We start from the raw sequence: 18,420 nt of genomic DNA on the forward strand, positions 1-18,420 counted from the left end.
CAACAGTGCACTATCCAGTAACAGAAAATGCACCAGGAAGGACTGAAGACACTTTAATAAATACTTATTTACTACAAAACCATGAAGTAGAAAGCATTTGGAAAGCTTTCTATTCAATACTGGACTACTCAGTGTATGCATCTGAATATAAGCACATTCATACAGTTAAAACTGCTTATCCCCACCCTAGCCACTTGAACAGTAACTTAAGTTACTTTTACAGGCCTCTATAAAATCACATGATTCTAACACATTCATACATACAAAAACATCACTTCCAGGTCAGCCCTGATTTATTTGTACAGCTGTGCTCTGTTATTTCACTGTTCTTTTTGCCTATCCACAACATGCAACTCTGGTGTTACAACAGCAACTCAGTCACTCTGCCTTCAGCCTTCATTTCTCTTGCACCTCGAAGCCTCCTCAGACAGAATTGCGACAATTCCCATGAAGATGCAGAACACAGGTCTTCATGAAGCCATGGGGCTTTACCTCCCACAAGCTGCAAGCAGAGATTCAATATCCTGAATTACTTTGGAAGTTTTTTCCAAAGCCTCCAGGACGTACCCTTCACTGATTTCTTCTGGCTCACTCTCATTTTCTGTTTTTCTGACAGTAAGACCAGATGGATTGTTTTTTGCAGCAGATGTCCCTTCCAGAACATTGCTATTATCCAATAAAACTAGGGTTATTTTGTTAAGGAAAGAAAAAAATATTCAAACTCTTCCTCCTAATGAGAAAAATACTCTGGATTTCTATTCATTCTGCAAAGTCTCACATTTCATAGCATGGCAATTACATAAAGCTAAAAAATAAAAGTGTATAACTTAAAATGGCTACAACATTTATAGAAAATGTCTCTGAGACTTTGATTTATCCAAAAGTTACCTTAAAAAGGGAACTATGTGATATTACACTGCACATTCAACAGCACTTTTCCTACTAATCAAACTGAATGCTGGCTTGAAGACAGTCGTAAGAGTGGCTTTAAGCAGAGGCAGTGCAGCACACTTTTTTGAGCTATCTGAACACAGTGGAGTGAAACTTAAGTAATTGAAAACCAGAAGGGTTCTGTGCTGTAACAGCAAGCCCCATGGCAACTGCATCATCCTGCTTTCAAGAAAAGATCAGCAGGTGAGTATTAGCGAAGTTAAGGCAGTGCTCATTAAAGGGCTTCCTTTTTTTGGTGATTTATTTATTTTAGTTTTGTACACTGACATTGGTTTTATTACTGGTGCTCTGCTGCAGAAATCACACAAACTAAACAATAAAAAGATAAATAAGAAAAAATGGCTCAATAAGATAATCTTAAGAAATGGGTAAAACCATAAAAGGTGATAATAAGTGTTTGATGATCAAAAATGCAGATTTGAATATGCAGATGAGCAACAATGTAAAAGTGAAAAATCTTTACAGCTTTCAGAAAGGATACAGTTAAATCTCTGTATTTTTTCAAGCTCAACATCAGCAGACCTGTGCAAAAAAATAGATTATTAAATGATGTAGTATCATGAAAAGTTCTCTTAATGTATTTTCTACTTCAGATTTTAATTTTTAGTAGTTTCCAGCAATACTAAAAATTAGATGAGCAAAATCCAAGTGAAAAAAAAAAAAGCTGTATTTTTGTCCTTCACACCTCAAGTAAATGGCTGCCATCTGTCAATCAGTTGTGTTACGAAAAATACGGGCTCTCCTCTAAAAATGATCTCTTTGCTATATGTATGTATGTACAGATACAACTTTTATTTCATCAGCTACTGAATCTGCTGTAATTTGAATACAAAGTGTAATCATTTTAAATGATAAACCCCACATTTTTAATACCCGAATGTGTTTGTATATGATGTCAGCAGACTTTTGTAGCATGTATTAAAAAGGACAGATGTATTAGCAAGAGATGTTAAGTGTCATTTAGCAGTTCAAAGTACTATTTTGAGCTGCTTGGTGCTCTGTTAAAAGACACCTTTCTTAGCCTAGTTTCTCTTTTTCACCTTGCAAGATACTGTCTCTGTAACATTAATACTCCTTTGGCAAAGTCACCATAATTCTGATTTTTAAATAAGACAGGCAGAAGGTCAATGAAACAAGCTTCACCTAGAACTCAATTTAGCTAATGTTTTAAACACTGAAATAAAAATAAATGGACTTAAAATTATTACTTCTGACCCTTAGGAAATTCAGTCTATGAAATTCAAAGTTTATTAGTCTTTTTGAGTTTTATTTTCAACTTATTTATAGGTCAGTTATTTAGGATAAAGGTTATTTGTAGTCAATTATTAAGGATAAAGATCAATACCAATTTTCTTCAGTTACAGAGTGTTCAGTATATTCAGGAATCTCCTTCCTTTCATTCAAACTTCTGCACCATTCTATTGCTGTTCTTGTGTACCTACATTAACACAAAAATTTACAAGAAGTAGTTATTTACATGAGAAATACGCTGCAGTAATTCAAGCAAAAAAACCTGAAGGCATTAAGCAATAGACCTGGATCTGAAAGAAAAAAACATGAGTCGAAATCTAGCTTTCTTCTCTAGGTTCCCTTGCCAATTTTTGATTCCCATTTTGTGGGTAGAATCTCCTTCATATTAAAATTTGTGCTGTCACAGAAAATTGTAACAAAGCTGTATGATTTGTAATGAGTAGTGTACAAATGTTAATTTTTGTTTGTGAATATCTCCTTGCTGAAAAGTAGCACAGTAAGCTTCTAATGGTTCCCATAATGAGGCTGTAATTAGAGCAAGCAGATTAGAGAAAGCAATCTGCAGACAGAGGTCAGTATCTGTAATAAAGCAGAAATCTGATAAAGTGTTATCCACTTCTGTGTACCAGCTCTATATAGGACAAGATTTTTTTCTTTTTTTTTTTTTCCCCAACATTCTCCGCTGATCTAAGTGCCAAGTTTCAGCTCTAGTCACTTTAAAAAAAAATAAAATTACTGGAATAACCATAATGGAATGATAGCATGCAGAGGTCCTGAGCCATAAAGGTCCTGAATCTTTGCCAGATGAAACACAGAGCTTTTATCATGGTGTGTTTGGTGTTACCCCCATCCCATCTATTTTCAGTAAATACCATGTCTTCATATAAGAGATCTGTGCAGAATTCTTTTCTATTTAACTTGTTTAAGTTACTTATACCTTTCATAGATTCCAGGATGACTTATTTGTATTAGGTGCTGTAACCCATCAGAAGTAGTTAACTTACACCAGCCTACATCTTCATTTACCTTAGAAGAAAAAGAAAATTAGAATTACTGGTTTTCTGCTACAGTCTGAAGAAAAAGAAAAAAAAATGCAAGTATAATATGCCAACTTAAGAATTAAGTATCTATGAACATTCCACTTTAAATACTTAATAGTCTGTGTTTTGCTAAGGATAGAATTTGGTTATTCAAGAATAAACTACTTCCAGAAAAGTGTGTAGAAATGTTTCCAAACCTGTAGAATATTCAGTTCTTCCTCCTTTTATCAGGAGTGAGTATATAGATTCAAGCTAGCTCATATCAGGAAGTTATACTGAATCTCTTAACACACTATCATATTTGTATATATAGCAATGGAACTAAATTCAGGATGCAGAGGATTAAGCAGTCACTTCAGGTCTCCTTTTGCTGTTTCTGGTGTGGGAGAAAACTGTAACCAATTTGAATGAATTGTGGGGGCCTATAAGGATGCTGGGGAAGGACTATTCATTAGGGACTGTAGTGATAGAACAAGGGATAATGGGTTAAAACTTAAACAGGGAAAGTTTAGATTGGCTATAAAGAGGAAGTTCTTTACTTTGAAGGTGGTGAGGCACTGGAATGGGTTGCCCAAAGAAGTTGTGAATGATCCTTCCCTGGCTGTGTTCAAAGCCAGGTTGGACACAGCCTTGGATGACATGGTTTAGTGTGAGGTGTCCCTGCCCATGGCAGTGGGGTTGGAATTAAATGATCTTAAGGTCCTTTCCAACCCTAACTATTCTATGATTCTATAATAGAGATATCCTCAGACACTTTAACATATTTTTGTGTCTTGTCACCTCAGGATAATAAGCAAAGGCACAGAAGCAAAAGTCTCAGCAGTCAACCTTGCATTCCACATTCATATTTTCTCTGTAGTGCCATTCAGCAAAAATCGACATAGTCGTTTCACTTCTGTAGTAAGTAGATTTAAACACATACATGGAATACCATATGCACAAGGTTACTTTTCCAAGTAATTTTTCACTATCCATTTACTGAATGACAGGTAATTCAAAATAAAAACCAAATACTCTCTTCGTTGATCAATGTGACTTCTTGAAAGGATAGTTTCATTTGCTTCCTTAGGCATCTGTTAGGCACTAAAATATATTTCCCTCTTGTTTCTGGTTAAAATACTGGCAATACATTAATGGTGTTTTTTGCAGATAGTTCCTATTTTCATTTAGATGACTATACAAGCTTGTGAGACAAACCTACTCTTGAGCTTCTGTACTCATCCAAATGAAAAATACTGTGAATGAATCTCTCCAAAGTCTTCAGTTTGTATTTTACATGCATCAAAACTTTTGTTTCATGTTCTCATTAGTTTCCTAGTGATACTTTTCATGAAGAGTTTTAAGAATGGTTACCCCTAGAACTCACAAATTACCTGGATCTTGCTACAGGAAGAGCTGAAATCCCAGACCATATTCAAGGTCACCCCATCCCAAAAAGCAGCATGGACTTTATGATCCGAGTACACGATGAGTCTTCCTATGCTGGGAATAACCTTTTCATACAGCAAAAATGGCAACATTTCTCGTCCATCTGTCTCAGGTACCTAGAATGAGACAAATACACTGAAAACTTGAGAAAAGGTTACTTACATCATTCAGATGCTTGAATCTCTCCCAGATCTTCAATTCACTTTTTTTTTCCAGACCATAACCAGATCACTGTCATGCAGTTGCTTTCTGTTTCACAAATATACATTTACACTGCATGCTAGTGGTTCCCAGTATATATCTTCTGATCTTCAAGGATACACTAACCATTCTTCCCTATAGATTAGGTCCTATTCCCTATAGCCTGAATAATCAACTTTATAACACTGAAAGATTTATAAATCTTCAGCTACATACCATTTTCCAGCAGCAGAGATAATAGTTATGAGTTAATGACAGTTTAGTCTTGTAGCAGTACTGAAGTATTCTGAGAAAAAAACCAACAAAATATTAAGCATTTCATACTTACTACATCTTCTAAATAGTTGTGATCTTGTGTAAATTTATAGACGTACTTAGTGCTAATATAAACTCTAATTTTTATACTTCATGTCATAAAATGTATTACATGCAATTTTAACTACTGTCCTTTCACAGTCAGAGGAATTAATGTAACAAAGATAAATTAAAGTTACTTGGTTGCCTGAGTGATGATAGAGGATATAGAATATGAATTTCCTGGTACATCGGGAGGTAGGCTGTTGACCGAATACATCTTCTCTTCCCTCTGCAGTAAAAAGCAGAAAGGAGGTGAGTTAGTTACAGGTACTGTAGCATGAAAACAGCATTAAAAGATTGCAAGATATGAAACTTCTGATGTCCCAGAAAGCAACTGTAATCACATTTTTCCAGAACATGGACAAGTATCTCCTTGAAAAATATTGACCTGCAGTTGTATTCTTCAAGCCTGCTTCTGTGAGAGGAAACATGCATGGTTTCCGTGCACTCAGTATGGACCAAGAAGTTCGCTTATCAGAGAGTCAACTAGTTCATTACTGAGTAACTATGACTGACTACAAGTCACAGGCTTGGTTTGAAAGGTAAGTCGATGCTTAATTCTGCTTTAAAAATACAAAACACTGCATGAGCCTTCAGCGGATGTCTGTTCTGGGGAAGTTTAACAATAGACAGACACAGAGAGAGGCAAAACCATTTCTCCAGCAATGAACAGCAGGTCTGTGGCAAAGATAGAACAGAACTTGCATCTTCTAGGTTCTGTCTCTATACCATGAAAAAGAAAACATCTCCAAGTGCACAAAGATTAACCTCTCATCAGTATATTAAAGACGAAATGTCTCTTCTAAATTAGTAAGAAATAGTCATTGTAGAATCCTCCTGCAGTGCATACTTGAGCTTGTGAAATAAATGTTATCATGAACAAGAATTTTTTTATCTGTAAGAAAATCTTATCTGTTTATAACTTATAAAAATACATTCTGGAACAGAAAGTATAATCTCATTTTTTGTATGACTGATTGCTTGATTCACTACAGATTGCATAGGCAAATGTCTTAAAAAATAAGGAAACTGCTTAACATGAAAGAATTTAGAAAGTATTTTAAAATTTTAGAACAGTTTTACACCTTTTTTATTCCTTTCTGGATTGCATAGTGTATGAAATAATTTCCAAAAAGTGCTCCCTCTGACTTGAGAACTGAATCATCACCAGGATAAATTTCTATGATGTTTTTCCTACCATGGATAAATCTGAAAGAAATAACAGGTGTTTTAATAAGTATTTTAAATGCTGTGTCACTACCCAAGCAAAACAGGTTGGTATACTTCAAGAAAGCACAAAGCAGAAATATGTTTGCAACACAACTCTACTGTTTTACAAACACCAGAGTGCACCAATTACTTCTTTCAACACAGAACATTAACATTGCCAGGCTCTTTCTTTGGTTGTGTACATGGTGTGCAGGAGTTAAACAAGCTAAGGAAAGCTTTTTTGTGTTGAGGTAAACATATCACAGCACAAAATACAGCAATTCTAAAGAGAAAAGTCTTAATTTTCTTAGTGGTCCAGCCCTACCTAGTGTACAGAGAGCATCAGACTGAATGATTTCTGAACAACCTGAAGGTCTTCACTTTCACTGTAGCTCTATGTTTTTCCCTAAAATAAATGGTCGTTCACTTGTGATCATATGGTATCTCAGAAGCCTAAAAGCCATTTAATGGACCAATTCTGTGACTCTGTGGTTATGTGCCTGGAGTTTGGTAATGGGACTTACAAGACTAAATAGAGCTACTCACCATATCCAAAGAAATGAAGTATAGTACTGAAGAGCTGCTGACCATTTTGTTCAGAAATGAAATGAAAATTTAGGAATTGCACTGAGAAAAGTGAAGAACACTGGGCGAAAGATTAAAGCTTTAAACACTGATCATGGTTTTATCAAAGACTTTTAGATGCTGCTAGCAACTGTAGAATTTTCAGGTTTTACAATAGATTGGAAAGGGCAATTTTAAAAAAGGTTTGGGGTTTTGGTTTTGTTTTTTTTTTTTAACCATACACCAGTAAAATCCACAATTTAGCTGCCTGCAAGATGTGAATTATGTATGTCACCAAGACATCAAGACCAAGATGGGTCACCATGCATTTATAAAGCATGAAATCTTCAGCATCAAAAGCAGCAAAGTAATTTTTCAAGAAACCACCATTTAGCCAGTGGGAGCTCCAGCTGTCCAGTAAGCCTTTAAGAATAAGAACTCTCATACAGTGCCTTGAGCAACCTTGAGCAAGTGTCTCTGGAGATGGCAGGGGGTTGGAACTACATGATCTTAAGGGCCTTTCCAACTCTTAACTATTCTGCGATTCTAAAATCAGATCACTACTTTAAAAGCCTTAAACATGATTTCAGATTGATTGTTTCAGACATACCCACTTTCAGACCTGGAAATACACTGTACCAGAAAATCTGAAGTCCAATAAACAGCAGAAATGAGCAGACTCTTACATGAAGATTGTGTGCAATCTCTCGAAGAGTGAGAAAGGGACAAAGTAAGGCATCTTAAAGCTTAATTTCTGTAAAGTCTTCCAAAGAAGAAACACAAGATCTCCAACATACCTATAAAAAACACCCTGCCACCATACAATTTGAATTAGCAGAGGGCATGAATACTTTTCAGTGTCTTCATTCTGAAAGAAGTCACAGAAAGTCCACCTGTATAAAATACAACAAATGCTTCAGTAAGGCTGAAGGTCAGATTTTTTCTTTATGTGCTGCTGATCATTTCTGTACCAAGAACAGATGGATGCACACTTATTAAAGGAAAAGAGACTAGGTATTTGCAGATTCCTGCGATTCCTTAGTTACCCATGTTAGTTACCAAATTAATTTTCTCAAACCTGCAAAGATTCTCTTTTGTTTAATTATTTTTAGTGGTGCTGACAGAAAGCGTATGCCACTGGCACAACTCAGAAGTGTTCTCAAAAATGAAACCAAACAGACCCAAAACCTGTTCTTTTTTCAGTATTCTCTTTTTCCTTTACATAGTTGTACAGCATGTCAGAAATATAAAAAATACTTTTCTCTGGACTAATTCCTATATTTTAATTACAGTAGGATACAGAAAGTTAGTTTCACAAACTTCATGTCTCTCATTCCTAAAAAAAATAAATACTACTATAGTAATTTTTTAAAAATCTTTTACAGCTAGAATTCAGTTATTTTGCTAGAGGTTGAAGTTCCAAATTACATATTTCAAAACGTGTCAAGAACTATGAAGTAAACAACTTAAATTACCTGTGTAAGTGTGGGGCTCTGCAACTGAGTGGCAACGCTGTAGGTAAATGAGAAACAGTTTCCTTTGTTCCAGGGTCTATTAGAACATCAGTTTCCATAGATGGATGATTCTTTTTCTCACCTGTCTCCATTACCTTCTTAGCAGTTTTTAAATTATAGCACATTAGTGCCAGTGACAAAGGGTATTTCCATTTTTCTGGGTAGGAGGAGATGGACCAACACTGTGTAACCCACATGTATTCACAAGACTGATTTGTGTAGAACAAAGGGACTCCGTCTGTGTCTCTTTGGTCCTCTGGATTGGTTGGATCTCTGTATTTACCTTCAGCACAACCTTGATCATTCTTCTTATCCTCTATTCTCATTTGTTTCAATGACATTTCAGCAACAGGATTCTCTCTCGATTTTCCATACTGATCTCTGGTTTGATAGTTGCTATTCTTTTCAGAGGAGTGTAGGGATGCTGCAGATGACTGGCTGACTTTGCATAAGAACTCCACTGTGAATTCCTGCTGCAATTCTGACAGGTAAAGGTGAGCATAACTATCTACTGACGAGATTTTCACACTGCCATTGTCTGCACATCTTGTCAGATCAGCTGTAGCAGGGTCAGGCCATCTAACTTCTAAGATATCCCTGAAAATAACCTAAACCAAGAAAAAGGACGGGAGTATTCAGCAAGATAAAAATGACTTGCTTCCCACAATTTGCAATGGAGGATTACATTTAAATGAATTCATTCCTGCAAGGTGATACATAGCAAGAAACATTATTCTGCATTTATCTGCATACATTTATCTGCGTACTCAAAAGACCTCATTTTTGTATCTGCTTTCTTCTAACAGAGTTCTACCTAGCAATAATGTTTTAATTTAATATGCACTATTAGCTAGTAAGGTACATGGCCAGCTGACCAGTCACAACTGCTCACAGATGGAAGGTATTTCTGTTCCAAACTGCTTCTTAAGAAACACTGATGAGAAAGCTAAATTATCTTGATTGCATCAGTTAATGGTACACTTCATGGAAAGCCCACATTACAACTGTGTACATTAAAACCCCATGTACTCTGAAATCTTCTATTTATAAGATTAAGATAAGCCTGTAAACTGGCATATAACATGTATTTATGTGTTCTTACCAAAATGGAAATTTATTGAAAGCATTTTGCTGTGGCAATGCAGTTTTGGTTACACTGATACTGGTAGGATGTGGATAAAACACACCTCTGAAGACGAATGTAAAATATAATAAAGATTTTAGACTTTTACAACATTTGGAAAGTCTCAAAAGAGTAGCCTCATCTTGGTGCTGTGATATTTAAGTACATACTGCTGCTTCAATTAGCACTTTCATTCAAAACAAATGAAAAACATTTTCACACCAGATGGCCATGTGCTGCCCCTTCTACAAAAACAAAGCAGCTGATTCTCAACAAAGTACTCCAAACAAGCACTGTATCTACTCAAACCCCAGATTAAGGCTTTCCCCAAATTGTAGGCTTGGAAAATACACTAATCACCCTCTGAAACTAGAAACATCCTAAAACACAGAATGCCTTTCTAGCCATCTGCAAAAAGTTCTGCCCTAAAAATTAAGTATTTTCTTTTGTATTGGCCTGGTACCTGATCACCACACAGAAAATATCATTAGCCTGCTTTGAATTGAAGACTTCAGGTAAAGCACTGGATCCTAAAGCACGGGATCCAAGGTAGAGAACAGAAATGGAAACCCTCCCAAACAAGATGTGAAAAAAAACCTTAGCAAATAAGTATTTGCATTCCTCATAATTTGTTTTATCTCAATTTAATCAGCTTTGTCACATTTGACCTTTAATCAAATGTTTCAGCCCAAATCACACTTTGGATCAGCATTGGAAAAGTCTGCATTGTAAATAGTATTTGCAGTTCTGAACAGGCCGTACTACTGACAACATCTCCCTCTTCAAGCTGTCTAGAGATGTGGATGGTTAGTGTGGCCAAAGCAGAGCCTAAGCAAGCTACAGTACTATGCAGTTTGGAATTCAAGCATAAGCACAGTAACACAGTGCAACTGTTTTCATACCCAGTGGCCAGTAAAAGTACACTCACTGCTACTAAAGGCCATAAGCCTTGGAGTAACTATGTCCTATGGTAACTGTGGGAGGCTCCAAGGCTGGCCCATTAGGCTCATTACCACTTTATTATGGGAACACGCTGAGTGAACTAGAGCTTGGTAATTGTTACCTTCCTATAATGGATTGCTGAGCGTGGGAAGTAGCAAAAACCTTGGAAACAATGAGCACTAGTTGAAAAGAGGGCACAGAACAATAAACTAGCAGTGAATTACCAAAGAAGTACAATATTAAGAGCTACAGAAAAACCTGCTTTTGCTTTAACAAAAGCAACAGTTGATAAACAGTTGCTGTGGGCTGGGAAATTTATCCCCAGCACCCTGAACAGTGAAAGCTCTGTCTGGAAGCATCTAGAGGCCCAACCATGCTCCAGAAGATGGTGGCCTGGGGGACAGTGGAGAGTGATTCGGAGAAATCTCCAGGAACTCGCCAACACAGTTTCAGTTGACAAGCAGGTATTCCTTATTGCGGCACCGGGAGACACAGGGGGCAGCTCCTCCTAACGTGTCCCAGCCGAACCTCAAACATGACTGTGATTATATTGTTCCTTGATATGCATATTCATTAAACATCATACATATTCATTAACAATCCAAGAACCGCTTTACATAATTCCACACCCATTTTCACACTCACACAACAACGTGGTAGTGGTCTTCTGGGGGTTGTTTTCTTCTTCCAGCAATCTTCATCACTTCTGGCTGTCTTTGAAGCACGTGCAGTAGATAATGCTTACACCAGCTTAATTGGTTCAGTAACACTGCAGACATAATCATCCTGTCCTTCTACTTGTCAGGTAGCTTAGCTGCAGCCCATCCTGGACATCTCTTAGTTTCAGATACTCTTTATCTACATGCCCTGTTTTTCTGTCTTGCTTTTCTTACACATATTTTGTACTAAGGTCATAAGGACCTAGAACTACATCAACTACAATGGTTTATCTCATACAAGGATTCTCATTATGTTCTCTAGCTGCACTCTATTTTTTTCTTCTGTGAAATATATATCTTAATTATTTTCCATTGCTACTGTTACAACACCATCAAACTTAACATTACTTAGAACTGATTCTACTTATTTACAAAGGTTTGTATTTCATTTTGTGCCTCCTTGTCTCAAGTGTGACCCACGTGTGCTAATGACAGAGCATCAGCCTACTGCTAAGTATGTAGTGATACTGTGTTTTCAGGAACTAAATGTTAGCATGAAGTATGCTACTAATGAAGTTTTAACACTTGCCTGTTACTAATGAAGTTTTAACACTCGGCGGGGCTCTTAAGTTGCCTTAAGAATCCCACCATAGCGTGCACACACATGTGTTCAGTGGGAATCCAGAGGGGAGCTCCCAGAAATGGTAACGGGGGTCTCTGGATGGACCTCAGCCAGACCTGGAGTAGCCATTCCTAGAGTAACACTGCCCCTGCCCTCCTGCAGCCTCCAGAGTCACAAAGGTGCTGCAGTGCAGAAACAATGGGATGCTGAATGTGACAGCTCTCAGAAACCACTGCCCTATGTCACCCAGTCTTCCCTGGCAGGTTTTCAGTGCTGGAAAGTGACAATATATAAAACAGCTTATTCTGGCGTATGTACAAACCCCTAGGTTTTAGTCTTACTGTTGATGCGAGGAATAGTAATGGACTAAGGAAAGGGTTAAGAGTTTTCTTCAAACAATGTATTGATTGTGTTAACTTAGTATAGGGAACAGATATGTTCTTGCTCTTGCTAGTCTTGTGGTTAAACTGTAACTCAGAATAGAATAGGTAGCCGAAACACATTATTTAAAATCAGGGACCCTTTTCCCTCAAGAAGATGAATGTCTGACAAGAGCCTGTTTCAGCTAGTCTCTGCAAGACTTGAGGTTGCCAGCTGGGGAAACTGCGCACAGTGAGGAAGACCTCATACTTCATTCAGAAGACCCCAGCCCAAGACCACCAGATGGCAATGCGCAGGTGTAGAGAGGAGGAGAATGGTATTAATGAGTTCTTGGAACTAATTGTAATAAACTCTTCCTCTGCTTGTGAAATCTGATGAATATGGATGTTTGTGTGTAATAAATATCCAGCTTGTTGAGCTCTCAGTGCACGAGTTAGGAGGAGCGATCCCCCTCACACCCGGCACAGCAATAAACATACCTGCTTTATAACTCTTTGTGAGTTATGAAGTTCTGTTCTGTAAATCACTACGAGTAAATGAACTCTTTGGTGTCTGGCTACAAAAGATGTGGAGAAAGGACTAAATAAACTGTTGAAGCTATAACTAAAACTAGCAGTATTCTAAAGTTGTTAGCTGCACTCACCAAACTGTTCTCTGTACATCATCAAGGCCTATGCTCATCATACACATGCATGTAAAGTTACTGGAGTCCGCCTTGTCAGGCTCCTAGGGATGTCCATTGTACAACAGTATTATATGTGTAACTCTCACCTTCTTTCTTTCTGGAGGTATAACACGTGAAGGTAAGTATGGGCGAGAAGAGAACCTGTTCCGGAAATCTAGAGCTCGCATAAGTTGTTCCTATTTGAAGCGCAGAGAAAAAACAAACTAAAACAAGCCTGTTACGAGTTTGTCTACACATTGATGATGTTTAAAGCTTATTTTATCCCTTCTGTTTTGAAGCAGAGGCTGAGAGATCCCCGCCGTATCACCCAGAGGAGCTTTGCTGGAGAGTGGAAGAAACCGCATCCCGGGCACCCCGCACCACGGCCGCTCCCCGGGACTCGCACCCGCATGCACGGCACGGGAGGACAGACCCCAGAGAGAAGCTCCGAGAAAGCATCCCGACACTGGCCCGGCACCACACATCAAGGCCAGGAGCACAGGGGCCAGCGGGCGCGACCCCAGCGTACCCGGTGAGCGCTGCGGCAGAAGGCGGTCCGCTGCCGGGTGCTCTGGGCCGGCTGCAGCTGGTGGGAGGCGGCGGGCGGCGCCGCGTCGTACCGGTACTCGCAGCCGCAGGGCGACAGCAGCAGGCGGTCCCCCCCCGCGTAGTGCACCTCCGCCGAGTCGTCCGCGTACAGCACCATCAGCCGCTCCGCCATGGCCGCGGCGGCGCAGCGTGGGCTGCAGGCGGCACCAGGAACTGGCCAGGCCCCAGCCCACGGTTGCCGCCTCCGCCGGGCGGGAAGAGAGGGATGGGGCGTGGCGCCGAGCTCACCGGCCACCCAGCGGGGCGCGGCCGGGTCGCTGCGGTCTCCTGCCTGCAGGGCAGCAGGGGAAGCGTGAACCGGTTTTACGCACGTCTGTAGAACAGCTGGGTGGGAATACACTTCCATCTTGTTAGAGTTTGTTATTACCTGCTGGAAACACAAGTATCTTTTTGTTGCTCCAGAGATGAAGATTAGCAGTACAAAGGCCGAGATTATAGATAGAAACCTATTTACCTGTATAGAATCACACAGCTAGGTTGGAAGAGACCTTTAAGATCATCAGGTCCAGCCATTACCCCAGACTGCCAAGTCCACCATGTCACTGAGGGTCTAAGAGTTTGTGAACACTTCCAGGGACCGTGGACTCCAGCACTGCCCTGGGCAGCCTGTCTGTGAAGAAATTTTTGCTAATATCCAACCTAAACCTCCCCTGGTGCAGCTTGAGGCTGTTTCCTCTTGTCCTATCACTTGTTGTAGAGCGCCATAAGGTCCTCCGTGAGCCATCTCTCCCCTCAGCCATTCCCCATCACACTTGTGCTGCAGGACCTTCACCAGCTTTGTTGCCCTTGTCTGGACCCACTTCAGCACCCCAATGTCTCTCTTGTAGTGAGGGGCCCAGAACGGAACACAGAATTCAAGGTGCAGCCTCACCAGTGCCCAGTACAGGGGTATGATCACTGCCCTGGACCTGCTGGCCACACTATTGCTGATACAGACCAGGATGCTGTTGGCCTTCTTGGCTGCCTGGGCACAAGCTGGGTCATGTTCAGCTCTGAGTCACCACGTCCAGGCCCTTTTCTGCCGGGACCTCTACCTGTGCTTTAAGATAGACCTTGTTCAGCAAGTGTCCTGACACAGAGCAGGATTACCTGCAGCACAGCAGCGGCAGCACCAGTGCATTCCTTCCTCCCCAGGTAGCACACCAGCTACAGTACAAGAGCTGTGGGTGTCTCCCCACAGGATCACCTCTGGAAAACAAGGAGGCCAATGGCCAATCTGCCACATGTCCCGAAGACAGATTATATTTAAGTAACTGTCTGGTCACTGCTTCTGGGTATTTATGCATTTGCAGGGCAGGGAAATCTCACAGGTACCCGTGTACTCAGAACTGGGTTGCAGAAGCCCTAGTTGAATGGACTGAAATATTAACTTACCAAAGGCCATTTTAAAAATCATGCCTAACTGCATTCAGTACAGATCTCCATTCTTTCTTAGCAAAGCAGAGAGCAGATCAACACCCAGTGAAGTGGCTACAGACAGCTATGCATCAGTCAGTCTGCTTCTGTTTGCAATACCCTTTTAAACTACTATTATCCTGCATTGTCCTTGCCTGAAGCAAGTTTCAAAGTAAGTATCAGGATTACAGATCCTTCATTGCTCTTTATTATTTATGGACAATGCATTGTGTGTCACGAGCAACTTCACTGCTGTGGCCAGAACCCTCAGCACAGGAACTGTGGCAGTAGGTCACACATGTGGCAAATAACCAGTTCACAAAACAGTGCACTGCTTTTTCCCTGACTTCTGGCCAGAGTATCATTTTGTCTTGCTGCATCAGCTAGTGGGGTTCACAGGTATAAAGTGGGCGATTAGAACTACAATGCAGATGGGGGAAGCTGCAAACTTGAGCTGCCAATACCAAAGGGAAGTCAGGACATAGTAAGAAAGTACTGTTCCAGAGAGAAATAAAAGCAACTGTTACAAACCAGACTGTCACAAACAGTGCCATAATGGATTATTCTATTTAAACAGAAAATAAAATCCCAGATATGCGTAATTTGTGACACAGGACATAGCTGAGCTAGTCTTGCTTGTTTCTGTAATGCTACAATTACTGAACCCAACATTCAAAAACCCAGGGGCCAGACGTTTTCCTAAAAAAAAAAAAACCCAAAAAAACACAAAACCAAACCCCCCCAAAACCCCAAGCCCCAAATAAACATAAAACCCCCACACCAAATCAAAACCAAATCAAAACAAAAAAACCCAACGAAAACCCAAAAGATTAGCAGATTTGAAAGGAAACTACCAAGAAAAAGTTGACTCAGTATTTAAATATGTAACTCTTGCTCAAAAGCAGACTGCATGAAAAGCAGCAAGTTTGAAATGACTTCAAGCAGTGTGATTTTCAAATACTAAACATTTTTGTTAAATCACAAATAATTTGTCTGGAATAGCACATACTGTTTTCTAATGTGTGAAGCTTGGTCATGTGCTTGAATGTAAAGGCAAAGTCTGTTTCTTTTCAGAACCAGTGCTAAAGTTAGCTTCACTTCTCTCCCAAAGTTTGCTTTCCATGCTTCTGTACCTTCACTGGTTTACCATTATGTCATAAAGAAATCCTTTTAAGTGTTATTTATCTGCAAGGTATTGTTCAGAAACTTGCAGATGAGAAACGTACACACTGCACTTGAAAATTCGGGTGAAATCATCTTTTAACCTCTTAAGACTCGTCTCTGTCATGCACAGAACTACTGGCAGTTAAAAGCAGGCAGAAGAGCAGGAAATGGTGATTATGATGATGCAAAACCTGCTGCTGGCTTTGCTCTCTCACATCTCATTCCACCATCAATAATTTGTTTTAAGAGTCCTGTGAGGCTTAAGACAAGTAAGGTTGTTAAGTGTTTAAGGCCAAGATTATCCCATCTTCCTTATGCAGTAGGGCAGAGTTAAAACCAATGTCCTTAAAAACTCTTCCAAAGTTCCTATGTGCAGAGACCACCACCATCGCCACTGCTTTGAACAGAAGCGTCACTTTATGTCACAAGTCAGCACTGCTGGTGGAAGGCAAATCTTATGTTGCAAACTTTGAACCAAATTGCTTCATCCTTCCAATTCCTAGTCCCCAACATTTTTGTACAGGATGACTTGCCCTATTTCTTAACTACAGGTAAGACACACTGTCTCCACAAGCTGACAGGGTATACAACTGGAGTCCGACAGCTACATTACAGACAAAAAGACACTATGAAAGATACAAAACTAAAACACAAAATGGAGTCCCTTGAAGACACCATGAGTTTACTATAATGGATATATGAATACCTGTTCCTTGGGTCCGACAGCTACATTACAGACAAAAAGACACTACGAAAGATACAAAACTAAAACACAAAATGGAGTCCCTTGAAGACACCATGAGTTTACTGTAATGGATATATGAATACCTGTTCCTTGGGACTTCAAGATTTGTGTAAGTATGTTTTCCACAAGACATCTGCCTGTAAAGTCAGTGGAAGTCTGATCTGCATTTGGATTCAAATTTTTGTATGAAAAACATGCTAAACATTTGAGAATGTGTGTGTGAAAAGAATCTAATTTTCACTTTTCTAGATTCTGGATTTTGTTCTAGAAACTCTGAAATGCTAATATAGCTCTTATGACCATATTGCTCTTTGATAAATTTTATTTTTCCAATGAGTATTAAAAGATATTACTCTCTGCAACTGTCTAAAGAAAAATAGGAGCTTTAGGTAAAGGGGAGATAGAAAAAGGACAAAGAGTACCTTTTTTATTTTTAAGCAAAAAATGTAGTGAAATTATACCAAAGGAAACAAAGCAGGTTAAGTTTTATTTTTTTCAAAACCCCAACCTAAATAAGTATGTTAAATGAACAGAAAGAAAAGAGTCAGTGCTCACTCTTAGCAGATGCACAAGTTATTTAATCAAACAAGTAACAGTGAAATATTACCAGAATTATTTACATGCATATTTACAACATGTGTTCTTTATAGTTGCTAACTTTGGGGATTTTTTTTTATTTTTTTATTATTTTTTTTTGGTAACGGATTCTACTCAATCTAACCAGTAACAGATAACAGGAAACAGTACAACTGAGTTTGGCAACAACAATAACAGAGTATCCTAGGAAAGGTAACACGATTATATGGGGTCAAAAGAAGAGCAGTTGGCTTTAGCATGTTGACGTTAATGAAATACATGAATTTACTCCAACTACAAAATTAAACTACATAAAATTAGAAGAATAAAGTAAGTTAGAAGAGTTACCGGGTCAGACATGTTAGATACATTGAAAAGAAAACCAAAACTCTATATTGAGCACTGCACAAACTCTTGAGAAGCATGGGTTAAAACATAACTACATTTGTATGCTCTTGAATAACACCGCAAATTAAAGGCTAGTTTTTGCTTGTAGAAGTTGAAAATAAGCTTATCTAAACCAAAGACCTTGAAAGCACCCAACTTCCAAAATACTGCTTGCTTTCTCACCTGTCAACATAGAATGTTTTTGTAACAGGGGAGAAAAAAAAAGCCAAGCCAAAAAGATCTGGACCTTGTCCGTACAGGTTTTGGAAAAAAAAAAAAAAAAAAAGGAAATAAAAAAACCCCCAAAATTCCCACAAAACAAAACCTACACAAAAAACACCTCACTTCTCATGGCTGTAATCTACAGGGGAAAAAATGAAACAAAAAAACTCCCCCAAAACACCTCCCCACCCTCCCTCCAAAAAAAACCCAAACCCAAGACCCAACTGTTTTTGGATCATGCTTTTTTAGGGGAAAAAATAAATAAATTTGGGTTATCTTAAAAAAGGGTGAATAAAACCCAACGTATACTGGAAGAAGCAAGAAAGCAGTTAAATTCAGATCAAGTTATTCTTCCCCTTTTTCTCAAGTGAAATTTTACGGAATAATTCCCCATCAGATTGTAATTTCAGTTATGA

General features: G+C 39.0%; 1 protein-coding gene across 2 annotated transcripts; it reads right to left on the reverse strand.

Moving 5' to 3' along the window:
- Nucleotides 1–87: 87 nt before the first annotated feature.
- On the reverse strand, nt 88–13,633 carry CUNH5orf34 (chromosome unknown C5orf34 homolog). 2 transcript variants are annotated; one of them, XM_061352185.1, is made up of 12 exons: nt 13,436–13,633; nt 13,014–13,103; nt 8,477–9,123; nt 7,799–7,894; nt 6,314–6,437; nt 5,366–5,457; nt 5,088–5,157; nt 4,616–4,786; nt 3,140–3,228; nt 2,297–2,389; nt 1,433–1,473; nt 88–682 (listed from the first exon to the last, which is right to left on the reverse strand). In XM_061352185.1, exons 1-12 carry the CDS (start codon nt 13,625–13,627, stop codon nt 489–491), a joined length of 1,899 nt encoding a protein of 632 aa, XP_061208169.1. In that variant the 5' UTR covers nt 13,628–13,633; the 3' UTR covers nt 88–488. The 2 variants fall into 2 exon arrangements, 1 of the variants encoding a protein (XP_061208169.1); XR_009725250.1 differs by lacking the exon at nt 3,140–3,228 and having other exon boundaries at nt 589–682.
- Between the last annotated feature and the right edge of the window lie 4,787 nt (nt 13,634–18,420).

This window comes from Neopsephotus bourkii, unplaced genomic scaffold (assembly GCF_033783945.1).
Source record: "Neopsephotus bourkii isolate Nb327-2 ecotype Australia unplaced genomic scaffold, CSIRO-AGI_Nbou_v1 NB_631, whole genome shotgun sequence".
Classification (NCBI taxonomy): Eukaryota; Metazoa; Chordata; class Aves; order Psittaciformes; family Psittacidae; genus Neopsephotus; species Neopsephotus bourkii.